This window comes from Cydia fagiglandana, chromosome 24 (genome assembly GCF_963556715.1).
Source record: "Cydia fagiglandana chromosome 24, ilCydFagi1.1, whole genome shotgun sequence".
NCBI lineage: Eukaryota > Metazoa > Arthropoda > Insecta > Lepidoptera > Tortricidae > Cydia > Cydia fagiglandana.
Window position 1 is genome coordinate 4,152,410 of NC_085955.1, and position 15,040 is coordinate 4,167,449.

Consider the following 15,040-nt stretch of genomic DNA (forward strand, 5'->3'; position numbering starts at 1 on the left):
ACCGGTGTCGTAATGTAGCACCAGATGTACTGTCAAAATTATGTTAAAAGATAATACTTATTTGTTACGAATAAATATTTATACTGTAAAAAATTATCCCACCAAACACATTTTCATGTAAATTGTTGCTAAGACGAAACCATAAGACTCGCACTGTCAAAAAGTTGTCAGATCTCTTGTCGAGCCAAGCTTCAAACTCTACAAGCCCTAACTTCACTAACTCTACACCTTAGTCAAAATATGTGGCTTGGCTGTTTCGCTACCGCCACATGGGCATAAGGTGAAAAATTTATTAAATTCATTATTTTTAGGGTTCCGTACCTCAAAAGGAAAAATACTGAACCCTTATAGGATCACTCGTGTGTCTGGCTGTCCGTCTGTCACAGCCTATTTGCTCCGTAACTACTGCACCAATAAGTTGAAATTTGGTATACACATGTAAGTCTATAACCCAAGCACATACATGTAAAGTAAATAATAGAAATTCAAATAAAGGGGTCACTTTTGAGATGAATGATAAATAGAAGAAAAAAACACTATATCTTGATATATATCAAATTAAGGGGCTCATTGTGAGAACCTCAGATATTTTTTTTAATAATTTTAAAATAAATAGTTTAGAAGTTATTTAAGAAAATACGCAAAAAATGACCATTCCCCCCCCTTATCTCCGAAACTACTGGGTCTAAAATTATGAAAAAAATACACATATTAGCTCTTTTCCCATAGATGCCAGAAAAACCTATTAGAAATGTGCAGTCAAGCGTGAGTCGGACTTAAGTACCTAGTTTTCCGATCCCTACGGGTTTTTTAAAGACATTTTACTCACTTTTCTCTAAAAAAAATATATATATTGTTAAAATTGTGTAATGTACGGAACCCTTGGAACGCGAGTCCGACTCGCATTTGGGCGGTTTTTGTATTATACTTACAATAGTTCTTGTAGAAACGAAACGACCAAGCCACATACTTTTGGTGTAGAGCTAGTAAAGTTAGAGGGCTTGTAGAGTTAGAAGCTTGGCAAGAGATCTGATAACTTTTTGACAGTGGTTTCGTTTGGGCAACATTTTACATCAAAAAGTTTTTAGTGGGATTTCACTTCTTTTTGTAAGATGCTTGTGACAATCTTCCATGCCCTAATTTAAAGGGTTGGGGGTGATTTACTATTAAAAATCCTGAAATAAGTATCTGGGGGCATCTGTTACACAATGTACTTCTTACTGATTCCCTATATAAACCCTTCACCCCATAAGGGTAAACTTTGGGGTTGAAATCTGCCTTCACCCCGTAAGGGTAAACTTTGAGGTTGAAATCTATTCTATATCCTTCCCCATAACAATACCTATCTACATACCAAATTTCAACTAAATCGGTTCAGCGATTATTGATTCCCCATACAAAATTAAACCCCCTCTTCATCCCCTTAGGGATAAAAAATTAATTTCAAGTTTTTGAATTTATTTGTTGTTTGTGTACTAAAACTATCTTACATACCAAATTTCAGCTTCTTAGAGGACTTCAGGAAGTACCCGGTATTGATGATCATCAAGTGAGTGAGTCAGTGACGAAATCGAAGTTTTTAGATATGAATAAAATCTAAAGTATAAGAGCTATGCAATTGATATGCTTAATAAGTCCGAGAACTTTGTTTATCTGGTATAATCCAACCCCAAGTTATGAGGGTTCCAAAACACGACGAAGCGCTTCGAGAAAAGGTAGATAGTGCCCTTATGCTTTGCTCGTCTTGGCAGGGGCACTGCCGTGCCCCCAGATGTTAAAAGATGATACTACTGTAACTAATAAAGATTTATGTTTAGTTACCTACTATTTTCGCGTAAACTAGACAATTTTTATATCTTTAGTTATTAAGGCCCAAAATAATTATTTTCACTTATTATAAATAAATCCTCCTGTTATGAAGTATCAAATATTGTTATTTGTATATGTATAACTCTTAAGTTAAAAACAATAAAATCTGTTATTACCTACTGTCGAAATGATTATTTTTTGCGGGATTAAGTAATACACTGCTAGTGTTCAATAAGGCCCATAATAGGACTTTTAAGGTATATTTTCCAAGAGTATCGTAATATTTTTATAACTATTTTGGTATAATGAAGAAACTTAAATAAATGAGAAACCTATTTGAGTGAGTTTTTCATACTTCATATCCTGTTTATTAAAAAAAACCATTTTAATTTAATGTGGGCTCTATCTATATAGGCATATACGGCCCACACGGAATGTACAATAAGGTAAGTGGCCTCACTTACCTTATTGTATATTCAGGATGTATACCGTGTAATATTGAGCAGTTGGTTTATAATATACATATTATGATATTGACCTTGAATAGGACAGGACATGGCAATAGGAACCAGAAATAGGTATAGTTGGTCAAACCATTTGTCAGTAAATAAAAACAAAAAACATTATTCATCCTTTTCTTTTGGGTGCTAGTACTAGTGTAAGTCAAAGATAGTATGATGATTCTCTCTGTCTATGTTTGAAATGAGACATTCCTTTGACAAACTATGTATAGTAAAAAATTGTTGTGAATATCTTGTACATTTTTATTACAATATTAGTCAAGATAATGAAATATAGCTGGTCAAGCAAATCTTGTCACAAAAAAAAGGCGCGAAACACAAATTTTCTATGGGACGATATCCCTTCGCGCCTACATTTTTCAAATTTGCCGCCTCTTTCTACTGCCAAGATCTGATTGACCAGCTGTAGGTATTTTTACGTAATAAGATATTTTAATTTCACGTAATGTCCGCATCTAATTTATATATGTGCACGGTAAACAAACAAATCAATGATAAGAAAAGACAGACAGTGTTACTGAGCGGGAGGTGGGGCGAGGGGCGAAGTATAGGTAGGCTATGATAGGCTCTCGAGCGCCGCGCCGGCGACTGACGGACCAGCGCGGCGTATGTATGAATTTCGCGCCTTTTTAACTAGATTTTACTATTACAATGCAAGCTACACGCAGAAATTTCTTACTTTCCATAATATGGCTGCGTATATTATTTTATAGTAATAGACTTATTTTTACAGACTCTAATTCAATATTGGATCTTATAGGACAAAAAACGCATATTAATTCTAGAGCATACATCTTATTCTTCTAGCTTTTTAGCGTGCCTATTAACTTAAAAAATGAGATATGTTGTTGTGCATTTATTAAACTTTAATTCAATATCGACAAAATAATAAGCTAATTTGTAGTTTGACAAAGAAGCACATTAAAAAAATTTCTAATAATTTTACATTATAAAGCGTCATACATATTATAAACAATGGAACTTAAACATTGCACTTTAATTCAATATTAAAAAATCATTACTAAAAATATATAAATACCTAATTTATATCTAACGCTCGTTCTAACTTTTCATCATATATTGCAAATATGCTTAAAAATATGTCCCATATCAGATAAGTATCACTTTTTCAACTTTAGAATTATCAAAACTTATAGTGCAAAAATCCGGTCCCACTATTGAGCTATTGTAGGATGTTTACCTGTAGTAAGGGTCCGGCACGGGATGGTATATCGGCGGCGCATACTCGTGGTACTGCAGCGGGTGCGGCGAGAGGTGGTGGTACTCGCGGTACTCGCCCTCGCCGCCGAGCGAGCCCAGCGCCACCGGCATGTAGGCCACTTTGTCAACTTGTCGCCATCTTTCTTAACGCTTCACTTTGAATTTAGAACTATAGAGACGGAACTGTTTTTTAAATACCGGTTTTTCGGTTTTTTATTCTAATTTAATTTGATTAAAATAAATAAATAAATTTGTAAATAAATAATCTTCCTTAATAAATAACTTTGGGCACTTTGGTTTGTTAATCACAAATTCACTCGGTTTCACGTCATGTCACAATCTGCAAAACAGGTGGAATTACGCCCGACGCGTACTGGCGACTGATAAAAAGCATTTCGAATTTTTCGCGCCGGGAAGTGCCAGTGTAGCGTGGAGAACGTCACAAGTTCCTTATGTACTTAGCCGTGATACACGATTGTGGTCTGTAGCGCGCGGGAATAAAGGCGATAAGCTTGTAGATGCTAGTCGCGAGCGGCGGCGGGCTGGCAACGTCGCTCGTCAGCTGGCCGCACTAGAAACGAGGAGCGTTCGGAAAGGTCAACATCGGTTACTATTTTTTTTATTACACGAGCTATTTTTGTGAAATTGTTTGTTTTTACTATCACCCACATATGGATACATATTCTAAATACACATCCATTAAGCATGTCTTTAGGCACGAAACAGCCAATTAAAAAATATAAAATTTAAATTTCTAACTAAAGTAAAAGTATGTAATTAATTTCCGTAAAACTTTAAAATTATAATCTATCATTAGCGAGACCCGTTAAGTGAGCTGTCATCACGCGCCGTTCGAAAAGTAATTATCGCAATATGCATAATGTATTATTCAAAAAATAATAAAAAGGCTATTGTTTTCACCGCGGCAAGGCCTCCGAACGCACGCGACGTTGCCGCTCCGGGCGTTCGCGCCATACTTTTTACTGTTTCTTAGCACATAGAACGCTCATTACGCTGGCACGCACACACTGGCAACGACGCTGATATTGTTATATCCGTTGTACATACACTCTACATAGTGCAAGATGTACATACATTCCGCGAGCTACGACCGTAGATTATGTAGGTAAGCTACGACGCCACGCGGTATACAAATCAAACAGTACGTCTATAAATAACAGAGACGTGTCCATGAAAATTTCTTGCCTCAATTTGTCTGCAATGATTTTCAGTTCTAATATTTCATTCATTTATCTTAGACGATAGATGACAAGCTGTCTGACTACGTCATAATGACGTGCGAATGTGAGCGCGTCAACGCGACGATCAATTAAGTAAAAAAAGGAATTTGTTGAGCGGCAATTATTTCGTTATATTATCTTGTTAGTATTGTAGGCAATTAACTATAACAAGCGGTAATTATGAATTAAGTTGCACAAAGCTGACGATATAATTAGTGATTTCAAAAACCGGTAATTTTAGTCACGAAAAAATTCATTATTGCATTTTAAATTGAATGAAAATTTATAAAATAAAAAGTTAACAATGAACGAGAATAAACAAGGACAGATTGAGATAAGACTATTGACATAAAGTCCGACGGCCCTGAGTTACGCGAAGCACGAACACAAGTAAATAAACCGCACTATTGTTGTTACTATCATTGTCGAAACTATCCCACAGTTCACGGGCCGAGCGCTATCACAGATACATTGATAACCGGACGATAAAACACTACGGACACCACCCAAATAAATGATAAGGCAGTAAAACTATTTTAGACAAAACACTCGCGCAAAAAATCTGCGAGAAACCGCGGACGTGTTAACGTTCCGTCAGTCAGCGCGGAATGTGTGTCACGCCGGCGTGTCAATGACTCGCGGCAGCACGTAAACAGCCGCACGTGCGTCACCGGGCCCGTACCGGAGTCCGGGCCTCCGGCGCCGGACCTGGAACTTGTGTACATAACGTCCGCTGCACCGCACGCCCGCCGCGGAATAACCACGTAAAAATATCGGTTATACCGCGAATCGATTGGAAAAAATCACGCGTCCGCTCACGCCTATCGACAGCTCGATCATCGACCGAATTTTGAAACTGCAGTGTAAATAGTTTGAAAAGAGAACGCTAGAGTTACCGGCGCGGCGGCGCGTATACTGCGCCTATGTAATTCAATACATAAGAGAAGTGTGCCGCGCTGTGACGGACAAGTGACGAACTGTCAGCCGATCGGCGCGCCTCGGGCGCGCTCGGGCGCGCTCGCCGCGGCAAGTTCGGATATGTTACCCGATTAGATTATGTCATGATTTATAGAAAACCGGTTGTTGTCGCAGGTCAATCACTTCACAAGCCACAATAGACGAAAATCTAGTTTGACGGGCAAAGTGGCTTCTGAGTCTGTTGTTGGCCATTAGAGCGTAATAAATCTAAGCTTGTTAAATTGCTAATATTTTAAGCGAGCTGCACTAATAACTTACGCTACTAAATACAATAAATTAAAAATGTTATCTCACAGCGGTTGTTATTTATGTTTTTACAAGTATGTGTATGATTTCTGCTAATATATGGTTGCCTTTCCAGATGCGGAGATGAGAGACATGAGGGAATCAACTAATAGCATTGGTTATAATCCAGCGAAATGGAGAAGAGATGGGGATTACCATCAATGGTTGCTTTCCTTCCTCACGACTCTTCTTATATCTTCTCCTCAGCGGAAAACCGGCCAAAATGCCAGCATCTAAAACGCCCTATTTTATTTAAAAAAAACTTCGTAAGACTTCATTTTTTTAGAAAGAACATATCCCATCAGAACGCTCCTAACGATTGTCAAAGAGAAAGTAAGTGAAAGGAAGCTGTCTTCTGGCACTCGTTTGACGGTTCGACTGCGCGGGACACGCGCTATTTATTTATATACCGAGCGGCTAATGCACCTGTCTGATTAGAAACAAATCATTAGCCGTTGGCAACTAGCGCCAGACCAAAGTAACTCTGCAACGATGTATGACAGCACAGACTGCAAGTTTTATTTATACGGATTCATAACTTCATAGAAGTTTGACGTTTAACACTTGCATAATCTGGGCTATAAAAATCGCTGCTGACTTAAAGCATCTTCTATTATATTCTACTTATCTTGGTCTAACTCTAATAAGGATAATTTAATAAAGGGCGAATCTTAATACCGACACTTTTCACGTCTCTGGCGTTACCAAATATGTCTCTGGAGTTACCAAGAACTCGCATTTCCTATTTAATATTTGTCAAAATTTTAGCTCTATCAGAAAGCGAATGGCTTGCTTTAACGTATAACATAAAATGATATAAAACTAAGTTTTAAATGGCGTGGACGAATTAGTGTCGGTCACACTAAAAGATGATTCGCCCAGAAGACAGAAGTTTAAGTTAAGATGTTCTGTGGACCCTTTTAAAAACCGGTAAAATTACGGCACATCACTAGCAAATGTCATAAATTTCAACTAGGTACTTTTTAGGTACAGAAGTTTAAGTTAAGAAGAGTGTAAGTATGTATGTATGTTAAGAAGGGTGTAGAAGGCAAACTTAACAAATATCTTCATGAAGATGACGCATGTTGTTTGCTGTATCATCATCATTATCAGTAGCCTAAATACGTCCCACCGCTAAGTACAGCCTCTAAACGGGAACAAGCTTATAGCACCTGTCGGAAATAAGCCCAGTACCATCACCCACACTGTTAACTGTCCATCGGTGGACCTTATGCCTTTTGTAACAAGGTCCACCGATGTACATTTAGGAGTGTTGCTGTTTGTACGGATTTGGAGACTTAACACTAAGCTTAACTCAGAACTGACTTTGATAGCACAAAGTGTAAGACAGTCATTATAAACATCAAATGTTTAAAGAAGTTTCATGTATATGATGACACTTCCACACTTTTTGCAAAATCTGCGCAGGTAAACTCTATGAATATATTTGTCAGAGACACGGCCGATTTTCTGACAGCTGGATCAAATCATTCAGGTATAGTTAGGGTTCCGTACCCAAAGGGTAAAACGGGACCCTATTACTAAGACTTCGCTGTCCGTCCGTCCGTCCGTCCGTCTGTCACCAGGCTGTATCTCACGAACCATGATAGCTAGACAGTTGAAATTTTCACAGATGATGTATTTCTGTTGCCGCTATAACAACAAATACTAAAAACAGAATAAAATAAAGATTTAAATGGGGCTCCCATACAACAAACGTGATTTTTGACCAAAGTTAAGCAACGTCGGGAGGGGTCAGTACTTGGATGGGTGACCGTTTTTTTTTGCTTTTTTTTGTTTTTGTTTTTTTGCATTATGGTACGGAACCCTTCGTGCGCGAGTCCGACTCGCACTTGCCCGGTTTTTTCAAAACAGTTTTTTATGATCTCATACGAAGATACGAATACAAGCACTAAATTATTTTCATATAGAACTAGTTTTTTGGTTTACGTAAATTAAAAAAGCCTATAAAATATTGTTGTCACTAAAAAAACCATGATTTCCATGAAAAAACGCGTATAAATCGCTAATGACTGGTATTCTACACGTATCACTTAATTGCCCAAAACAATTAACAATCAGTAACCTTTGACGTTATTAATAACCAACCACAACATGGTTAGCCACAAACATGTAAGTTACTAAGTTATAATATAAATGTGTTTTCAGTGTTGCCAACTCGGATTTTGAAAAAATGCTAGACTAATGTCTAGATTATGCCAAAATTATGCCAAAGATTTTTTGAAACACCTATGCTAAAAAAATGCTAAAATATCACTTGAAATTAGACACTTAAAACACATACTTTTTTCAAATTTACCGCCTTTTTCTACTGAGAAGATCTGCTTGACCAACTTTATATAGTCCGTTGACGTCCATCCGTCCACAAAAGTCAAAATTCATATGAAAATATGAACCACATAAGGCGATGGCGCATATTGTTGCTGCCAAGTTGGCGCAAACTTGGCTTAGACTAAATTATGCTAAAAAATATGCTAATTGGAAAATTTTGGTGCCAAAGCGAGTGAAAATATGCCAGATCTGGCATCATTTTTGCCAAGTTGGCAACACTGTGTGTTTTACAGCTAGCCGCCATTGCATTATCGTAAACTTAGGTACATAGCGGTGTTTACCGTTAAGCAACCGTAGTATGGGCTATTGCTTTCGTACTGACGGTCGGAATGAGGCCTAATTTTTCAGCACGATAGAATATGCCAGATAAATAATCTTAATACAGTTAGACCGAGCTAAGTTGGCAGCGATTTTGACTGTGCAAGTGTTATTTATACGTAATATTTTTTAAGTTTGAGGTTTAAAATAAACAAAAATACTTGCACAGTCTGGGTTATCAAAATAGCTGCTAACTTAGCTTGGTGTAACTCTAACAAAACTTCCGTGAGAGACAGAAACGAGGAATCGTGCGATAACGAGGAGCTTCCCCGTTATGGAGCTAAACATGACGAGCAATCTTAAAGTACGCTAGTGACCTAAGGATAAAACTATATTTTTTTTTGTAAATTATTGTCAGTAGAAAAGGGCGCGAAAATTAAAATATGTATGGGAGTATGGGACATTTTTTCAAACTTGTTGTTTTATTTTACTGATAAATAAATTAGAAGGGCAAACTTGACTGCGTAAGATGCGCCTTCAAAATAAAGTAGATTAATAAACTAAATAAATTAGTACTTTTTCTTAATGACAGACGCCTTAACCTTAAAGTACCCAAGAAAAAATAAAAAATAAAATCAATAATGTTCTGTAATGATCATTTCAATAAAGAAACAAAATTCAAAACTTCGTTTATTCAATAAACGCTTGTAAACATCGAAATGTAAAAAAAAAATCTACGGACCCTTTTAAAAACCGGTAAAATGATGTCACATCACTAGCAAATGTCATAAATTTCAATTAGGTACTTTTTATTTTTTAATAATTAAATAAACCATTTTAGGAGCAACAAAAAAAATATTAATTACAATAATAAAAGAAAAGAAACCTACTACTCCTACAAGAAATACCAATTTCAAATTTAAATATCTTAAAATTTAAGTAATGCCAAAGTAACAAGACTCCAATGCAAGGACTCAAAAATCGAATTTCTATTTTCAAATATTCAAATAAGAACTGATCATCTCATCGAGAGGGAGCAAGCGAGAGGTCGTTAATTCAATTCATTAGAGCGACGAGGACGGCGCTACCGGCGTGTGACAAGGACGGCGCTATCGAGATGCACTTTGTGTGAATGAGTGAAAGGTACCGGCGTGTGAGGGTGACGGCGTGAGGCGCGTGCCGGTAGTCGGACAAAGACGGAGTAAGTCTGTTGACGTAGTAGTAGATGAGATAAGGGGCTATCAGTTGGAGGAGTGTTTGGATCGGTTTAGTACTTGAATGAGGTTTAGGTAATTTTATTATCTAAGATTTAAGTACATGCCTAAAGGGACCTAATGCTCCACGTGCATAAGGACCCTTCTCTAATGGAAAGCCACATATGATTTTGTTTTGTTAGTAGAGCGAAGTTTTTATATGGCACATGTTTCTTGTATGGGAAAATCTAGTTTTTTTTTCTAATACATATTTAATTGGAGATTTTTCTATGAAAATCGGTTTACATGTAGTACTAATGAATCATATTTTCGGCAAAATACTATTAACATTTTTAAATACCTAGTGATTTCAACCATCGGTTCGAATTTTCATATTTTAAAAAACTAAGTAGGTATTTTGGTAAAGATAAATGCAGCTTATATTAGAAAAAAAAAACAAGAGTATTTCAGTGCACCGCCGTGCAGCAAATTTCACTATTGCACGATTTAGGGTGGTGCCTGGAGGGCCCAATCGATTATTTTACATCGTGTACAATTTGTTCGTATTTTTCAAATACATATGTAATTGGCAAAACTGATAGAATCTGTGCGGAAAGAGGAGAGTAGAAGAGTCTAGATAGAGTATAAGGTAAGGGAACCAATACATGACCCTTCTCTTTCCACACAGACTGCGTGAAAATCTTCTTTTCTCACTACAATCACAAATATTTGTTCCTAAGTTATGGATGTTTTCTATGTATACAGGGTGGCCAGTAATTAATGGACAACCTTCTAACCATCGACAGGGCACCTTAGGCTGGTCCAGAAAATGCACTTATAAGGTCTAGTAAAAGTTTCGTGGTTTTCGAGATAATCGCACTTTTATGTCTTTTTTACTAGTTAGCACCATGCTTTACTTTAATCACCATCTAGGCCATATCTTTGTTTGTAGAAATGTAAATAGCATGTGTAATAGCATACCATTTTAGAATCAGTATTAGATAAACTATTTTTAAGAAAGTTGGCCACTCTGTTCTCCATACTTTTTTTTTTTCATCACAAGCGACCAGACTTCTTGAAAATGTTAGAGTACAAAAAACAATGTTTGCTATAAAAATATTCTCAAATAGGCCTACTAACCGATAGGCAATACAGTTTTTCCATAGCCAAGGTGTATTTTTAGAAGACCTTAATCCAAAAAATTACATTGTACTCTAACATTTTCAAGAAGTCTGGCCGATACCGTCCTGTTAATCAGTGGACCTCTTTATTGAGCTTACTGTAGGACTAGGTCGATCTGTGTAAAATTGTCCTATAATATTTATTTAATCATCACTCGCATATTCAAGTAACTCGCCCATCTCAGCTGATCCAAACGAGGCACACCCACACACAGTCGCCGAGTTGACTCACGCACACAGACGCATTTTATTATTATTACGGCGCGGGATAGCGGCAGAGTGCCGTAGCTGAACATTCCATTCCGAGTGATTATTAATTTAATTTAATTTAGCTTTATTTGCTACCAGTTTTTAATATTCTAGGCTAGCAGAGTACGACTGTAGAGTGTAGATGACCTTCCAACTCAGAGCGCAATCTAGCGACTTTAAAGGTATTAGTCTGGTTTCTTTACAATGTTTGCGTTCATAGAAGACCAAATGTCTAGTTTGTAAACCGTACATTTTAAACTTAAAAAAAACTGAAACCCTGAGATTTTATTTTTAATTGAAAGTGACTACACCACACTATACAGATTCTGAAGTGGAGATACGCTGATTTGTAGAAAAGGTGTGAAATGTAAGAAAAAACCGGAAAAGTGCGAGTCGGACTCGCCCACCGAGCTTTCCGTACTTTTTAGTATTTGTTGTTATAGCGGCAACAGAAATACATCATCTGTGAAAATTTCAACTGTTTAGCTATCACGGTTTTTGAGATACAGCCTGGTGACAGACGGACGGACAGCGGAGTCTTAGTAATAGGGTCCCGTTTTACCCTTTGGGTACGGAACCCTAAAAATTGTGCTCCCGATTTAAATGCCAAACGATGGTATAGATAGGTCTATAGGTGCCATGTTTTGTGATAGGCAACAGAATGATCAAACCTCAACTTTTGACAGAGCTACTTACGGGGGATATATTACGGGCGATGTGTACAGTCGAAGTCAAAAATATGTTTACATATTTGCATCTTACTCCTTTGTAATAAGGCGAAAAATGTAAACATATCTTTGACGTCGACCGTACAAGCAGTGGGGCGACACTCCTCCTTTCGGCCATTCTCGGCTCCGTTCGGCTCAGCATTGCTCCGATTAGGGTTGGCACAACTTGACGTCCCTTTGCGTTCACAACCACAGATAAGATAATGACTTGAATTTAGACAACCCTAAATAGCCGAAAGGGATAGTGCCATACATTACAAAGGAACAGCATGTCGCTGTCAAACTTCGGTTTTGTATAAAGTTTTGTCGAAGTTTTGACGACCGGTCTGGCCTAGTGGGTAGTGACCCTGCCTGCGCAGCCGATGGTCCTGGGTTCGAATCCCAGTAAGGGTATTTATTTGTATGATGATACAGATATTTCTTCCTGAGTCATGGGTGTTTTCTATGTATTTAAGTATTTGTATATTATATATATCGTTGTCTGAGTACCCACAACACAAGCCTTCTTGAGCTTACTGTGGGACTTAGTCAATCTGTGTAAGAATGTCCTATAATAATAATATTAATTAATTAATATAAAGTGTGTTTTCTGTACCTATATAGCGCCAGGGTGCGCTTTCCTGCTCAATCTTCTACACTGCTCGGTTTGTCGGTCTTCGGTCGGTTTGTCTTTTCTGTACGGTAGTACTATTATTTATTCTGTGGTACAAGTAGGTGCTTTGCATGATGGGGGGTGAATGCCATAATCGCACCGCTTGGCAGGCGGGTTGGCGATCGCAGTCGAGTACACCGAATTTGAGGAAGGCGCGTGATCGAATCAGAAATGAGGAGATCCGTAGGCGAACTAAAGTCACCGACATAGCCCACCGGATTAGCAGGCTGAAGTGGCAATGGGCAGGCCACATTGCGCGCAGAGAAGATGGCCGATGGGGTCGAAAAGTGCTCGAGTGGAGACCACGGACTAGCAAGCGCAGCGTAGGACGTCCACCCACAAGATGGACGGACGACCTTGTTAAAACCGCCGGAAGACGCTGGATGCGGGTGGCTTCCAACCGGTACGAATGGAGGTCCAAGGGGGAGGCCTATGTTCAGCAGTGGACGTCTTGTGGCTGAGATGATGATGATGATGACAAGTAGGTAAATTATACAACTGTTCAATTCGAGGCACGAAAGTTTTCTTAGACTCTACACCTTTAATGTTAATAACTCTTTGAGCTGTATTACTAGACAGGTTGTCTGCTATGCTAGTAAAAATATGCGACCGTATTTGGCGTTGAACATGAATGCATATGGAAACTGAGTTGCACCATACACATCAATTAAGGTATAGAATGGCGCGACTGGCTATCAACGCGTAAAGTATTTTCATTTATATGTATTTATACATATTAGACTAGTGTTTATATATTCATAATGTACAAACCCTACCAAATCCTACACCGGAACATGCGACACAACTGAAAACCGCCGTGTCGCCGAAAAATTTTTTTAGCTCGTAAGATTTTACTATTGTATGTATGTTAGTTTGTACGGTATGTATCTATAGGCCTTAGTTGCCTGATAATAAATGATATTTGATTTGATTTGATTGATATATTTTGTACTTGTATTGCACTAGTAATCCATTAATTACGTCACACGTTTAGGGGGAGGGAGGGGATCAAGAAAATACACATATTGTGACATGGGGGAGGGGGGAGACACAAACTTTGTGACGTCACCTTAACTTCATCAGTAACCGAAAATTTATTTAAATTATTTTATTTGCTATACATTTAAATAACAAGTTTTTAAAACGATAATCGTTTTTATTCGTTTAATTTTCTTTCCTAAGCAGTTTTGGGTTATAAAATTACTAATATTTATATCGTCAAAAATATTTTGATAAAATACTTAGGTATTTACTTAATTCGATTTGGCAATTTCGTAGAAAAAATGTGACGTCACACTAGGGGGGAGGGGTTTGCCAAATGTGACCAAGTGTGACAAGGAGGGGGGGAGGGGTCAAAAAACCTAGAAAATCGTGTGACGTAATTAATGGATGACCCCTAGTAATTATTATACATATTAACTGTAATGATATGTAATAGATACATATAATGTGGTGACATGTAAAATACTTATATTTTATCAATAAAAGTTTGATTGATTGATTGATAATGTCGTTTATACTTCTCGTGAAATTTTCATTTACAATCTGGTCAACCATATCCGTCACTAGACAAGGTGCGTAATTCAAAATGTATAGGTTATAAAAATGTACATGTTGTCACTACACCTTATAAAAATAAAACAAAGTCTCTTGCTGCGTCTGTTTGTATGTTTGTTCTCGATAAACTCAAAAACTACTGAACGGATTTTCATGCGGTTTCCACCTAATATCAATAGAGTGGTTCTTGAGGAAGGTTTAGGTGTATAATTTGTTACCCCGTGAGTGAATAAAGTTACCGTATTAAAATTTAAATACAACTACTAAATTCATAAATGTCCTAAGTTACTTGTAATTATAGTATGTTTCAAACTTGGGTACAATGACATATGTCATCTACATATAAATTATAACCTTAAGGGCCACCCCACATTTAGCGTCTTTCGAGCGTCGGCGTCTGGTCAACGCTATGGAAAATGACGTCGCTGCGCAGCTGTGTCGACGTTGCGTCGAGCAGCGGCCATAGAGTTATAGACGCCGACGCTCGAAAGACGCTAAATGTGGGGTGGCCCTTAAACGCAAAATCTAACAAAATTGTTTTCTGTCGACATCTGTCATCGTAACCAAGCTGGTTAAGAAAAACTATAACAAAATGAATAATTATTCTAAAATAATATTTCAATAAAAAAAATGAGAAAATTCAGCTGCGGCCGTCTGCCGTGGCGCCAGCATTTTGAACTCACGCACACAAAGGCAGTTTACGTGCTGTGTGCGGAGACAATAAACGCGCGCCTGTGTGCGTGCGTATAGTGGGATCGAGAGGTTATGATGCTTTTCGACAGGTACTGACGAGTACTTGCGGTTCTAATTTTTAC

General features: G+C 37.7%; 1 protein-coding gene across 5 annotated transcripts in view; it reads right to left on the reverse strand.

Moving 5' to 3' along the window:
• Positions 1-15,040, reverse strand: part of LOC134676264 (LIM domain-binding protein 2) — an 89,117-nt gene that overhangs the window by 28,039 nt on the left and 46,038 nt on the right. The window contains exons 1-2 of one of the 5 annotated variants that reach the window (XM_063534623.1): positions 5,689-5,774; positions 3,532-3,891 (exon numbers count right to left, since the gene is read on the reverse strand). The exons of 1 other annotated variant lie outside the window; for it this stretch is intronic. In XM_063534623.1, the coding sequence (XP_063390693.1) occupies positions 3,532-3,662 (131 nt within the window). In that variant the 5' untranslated portion in view covers positions 3,663-3,891; positions 5,689-5,774. 3 more of the 5 variants (XM_063534625.1, XM_063534626.1, XM_063534624.1) reach the window with 3 other exon arrangements.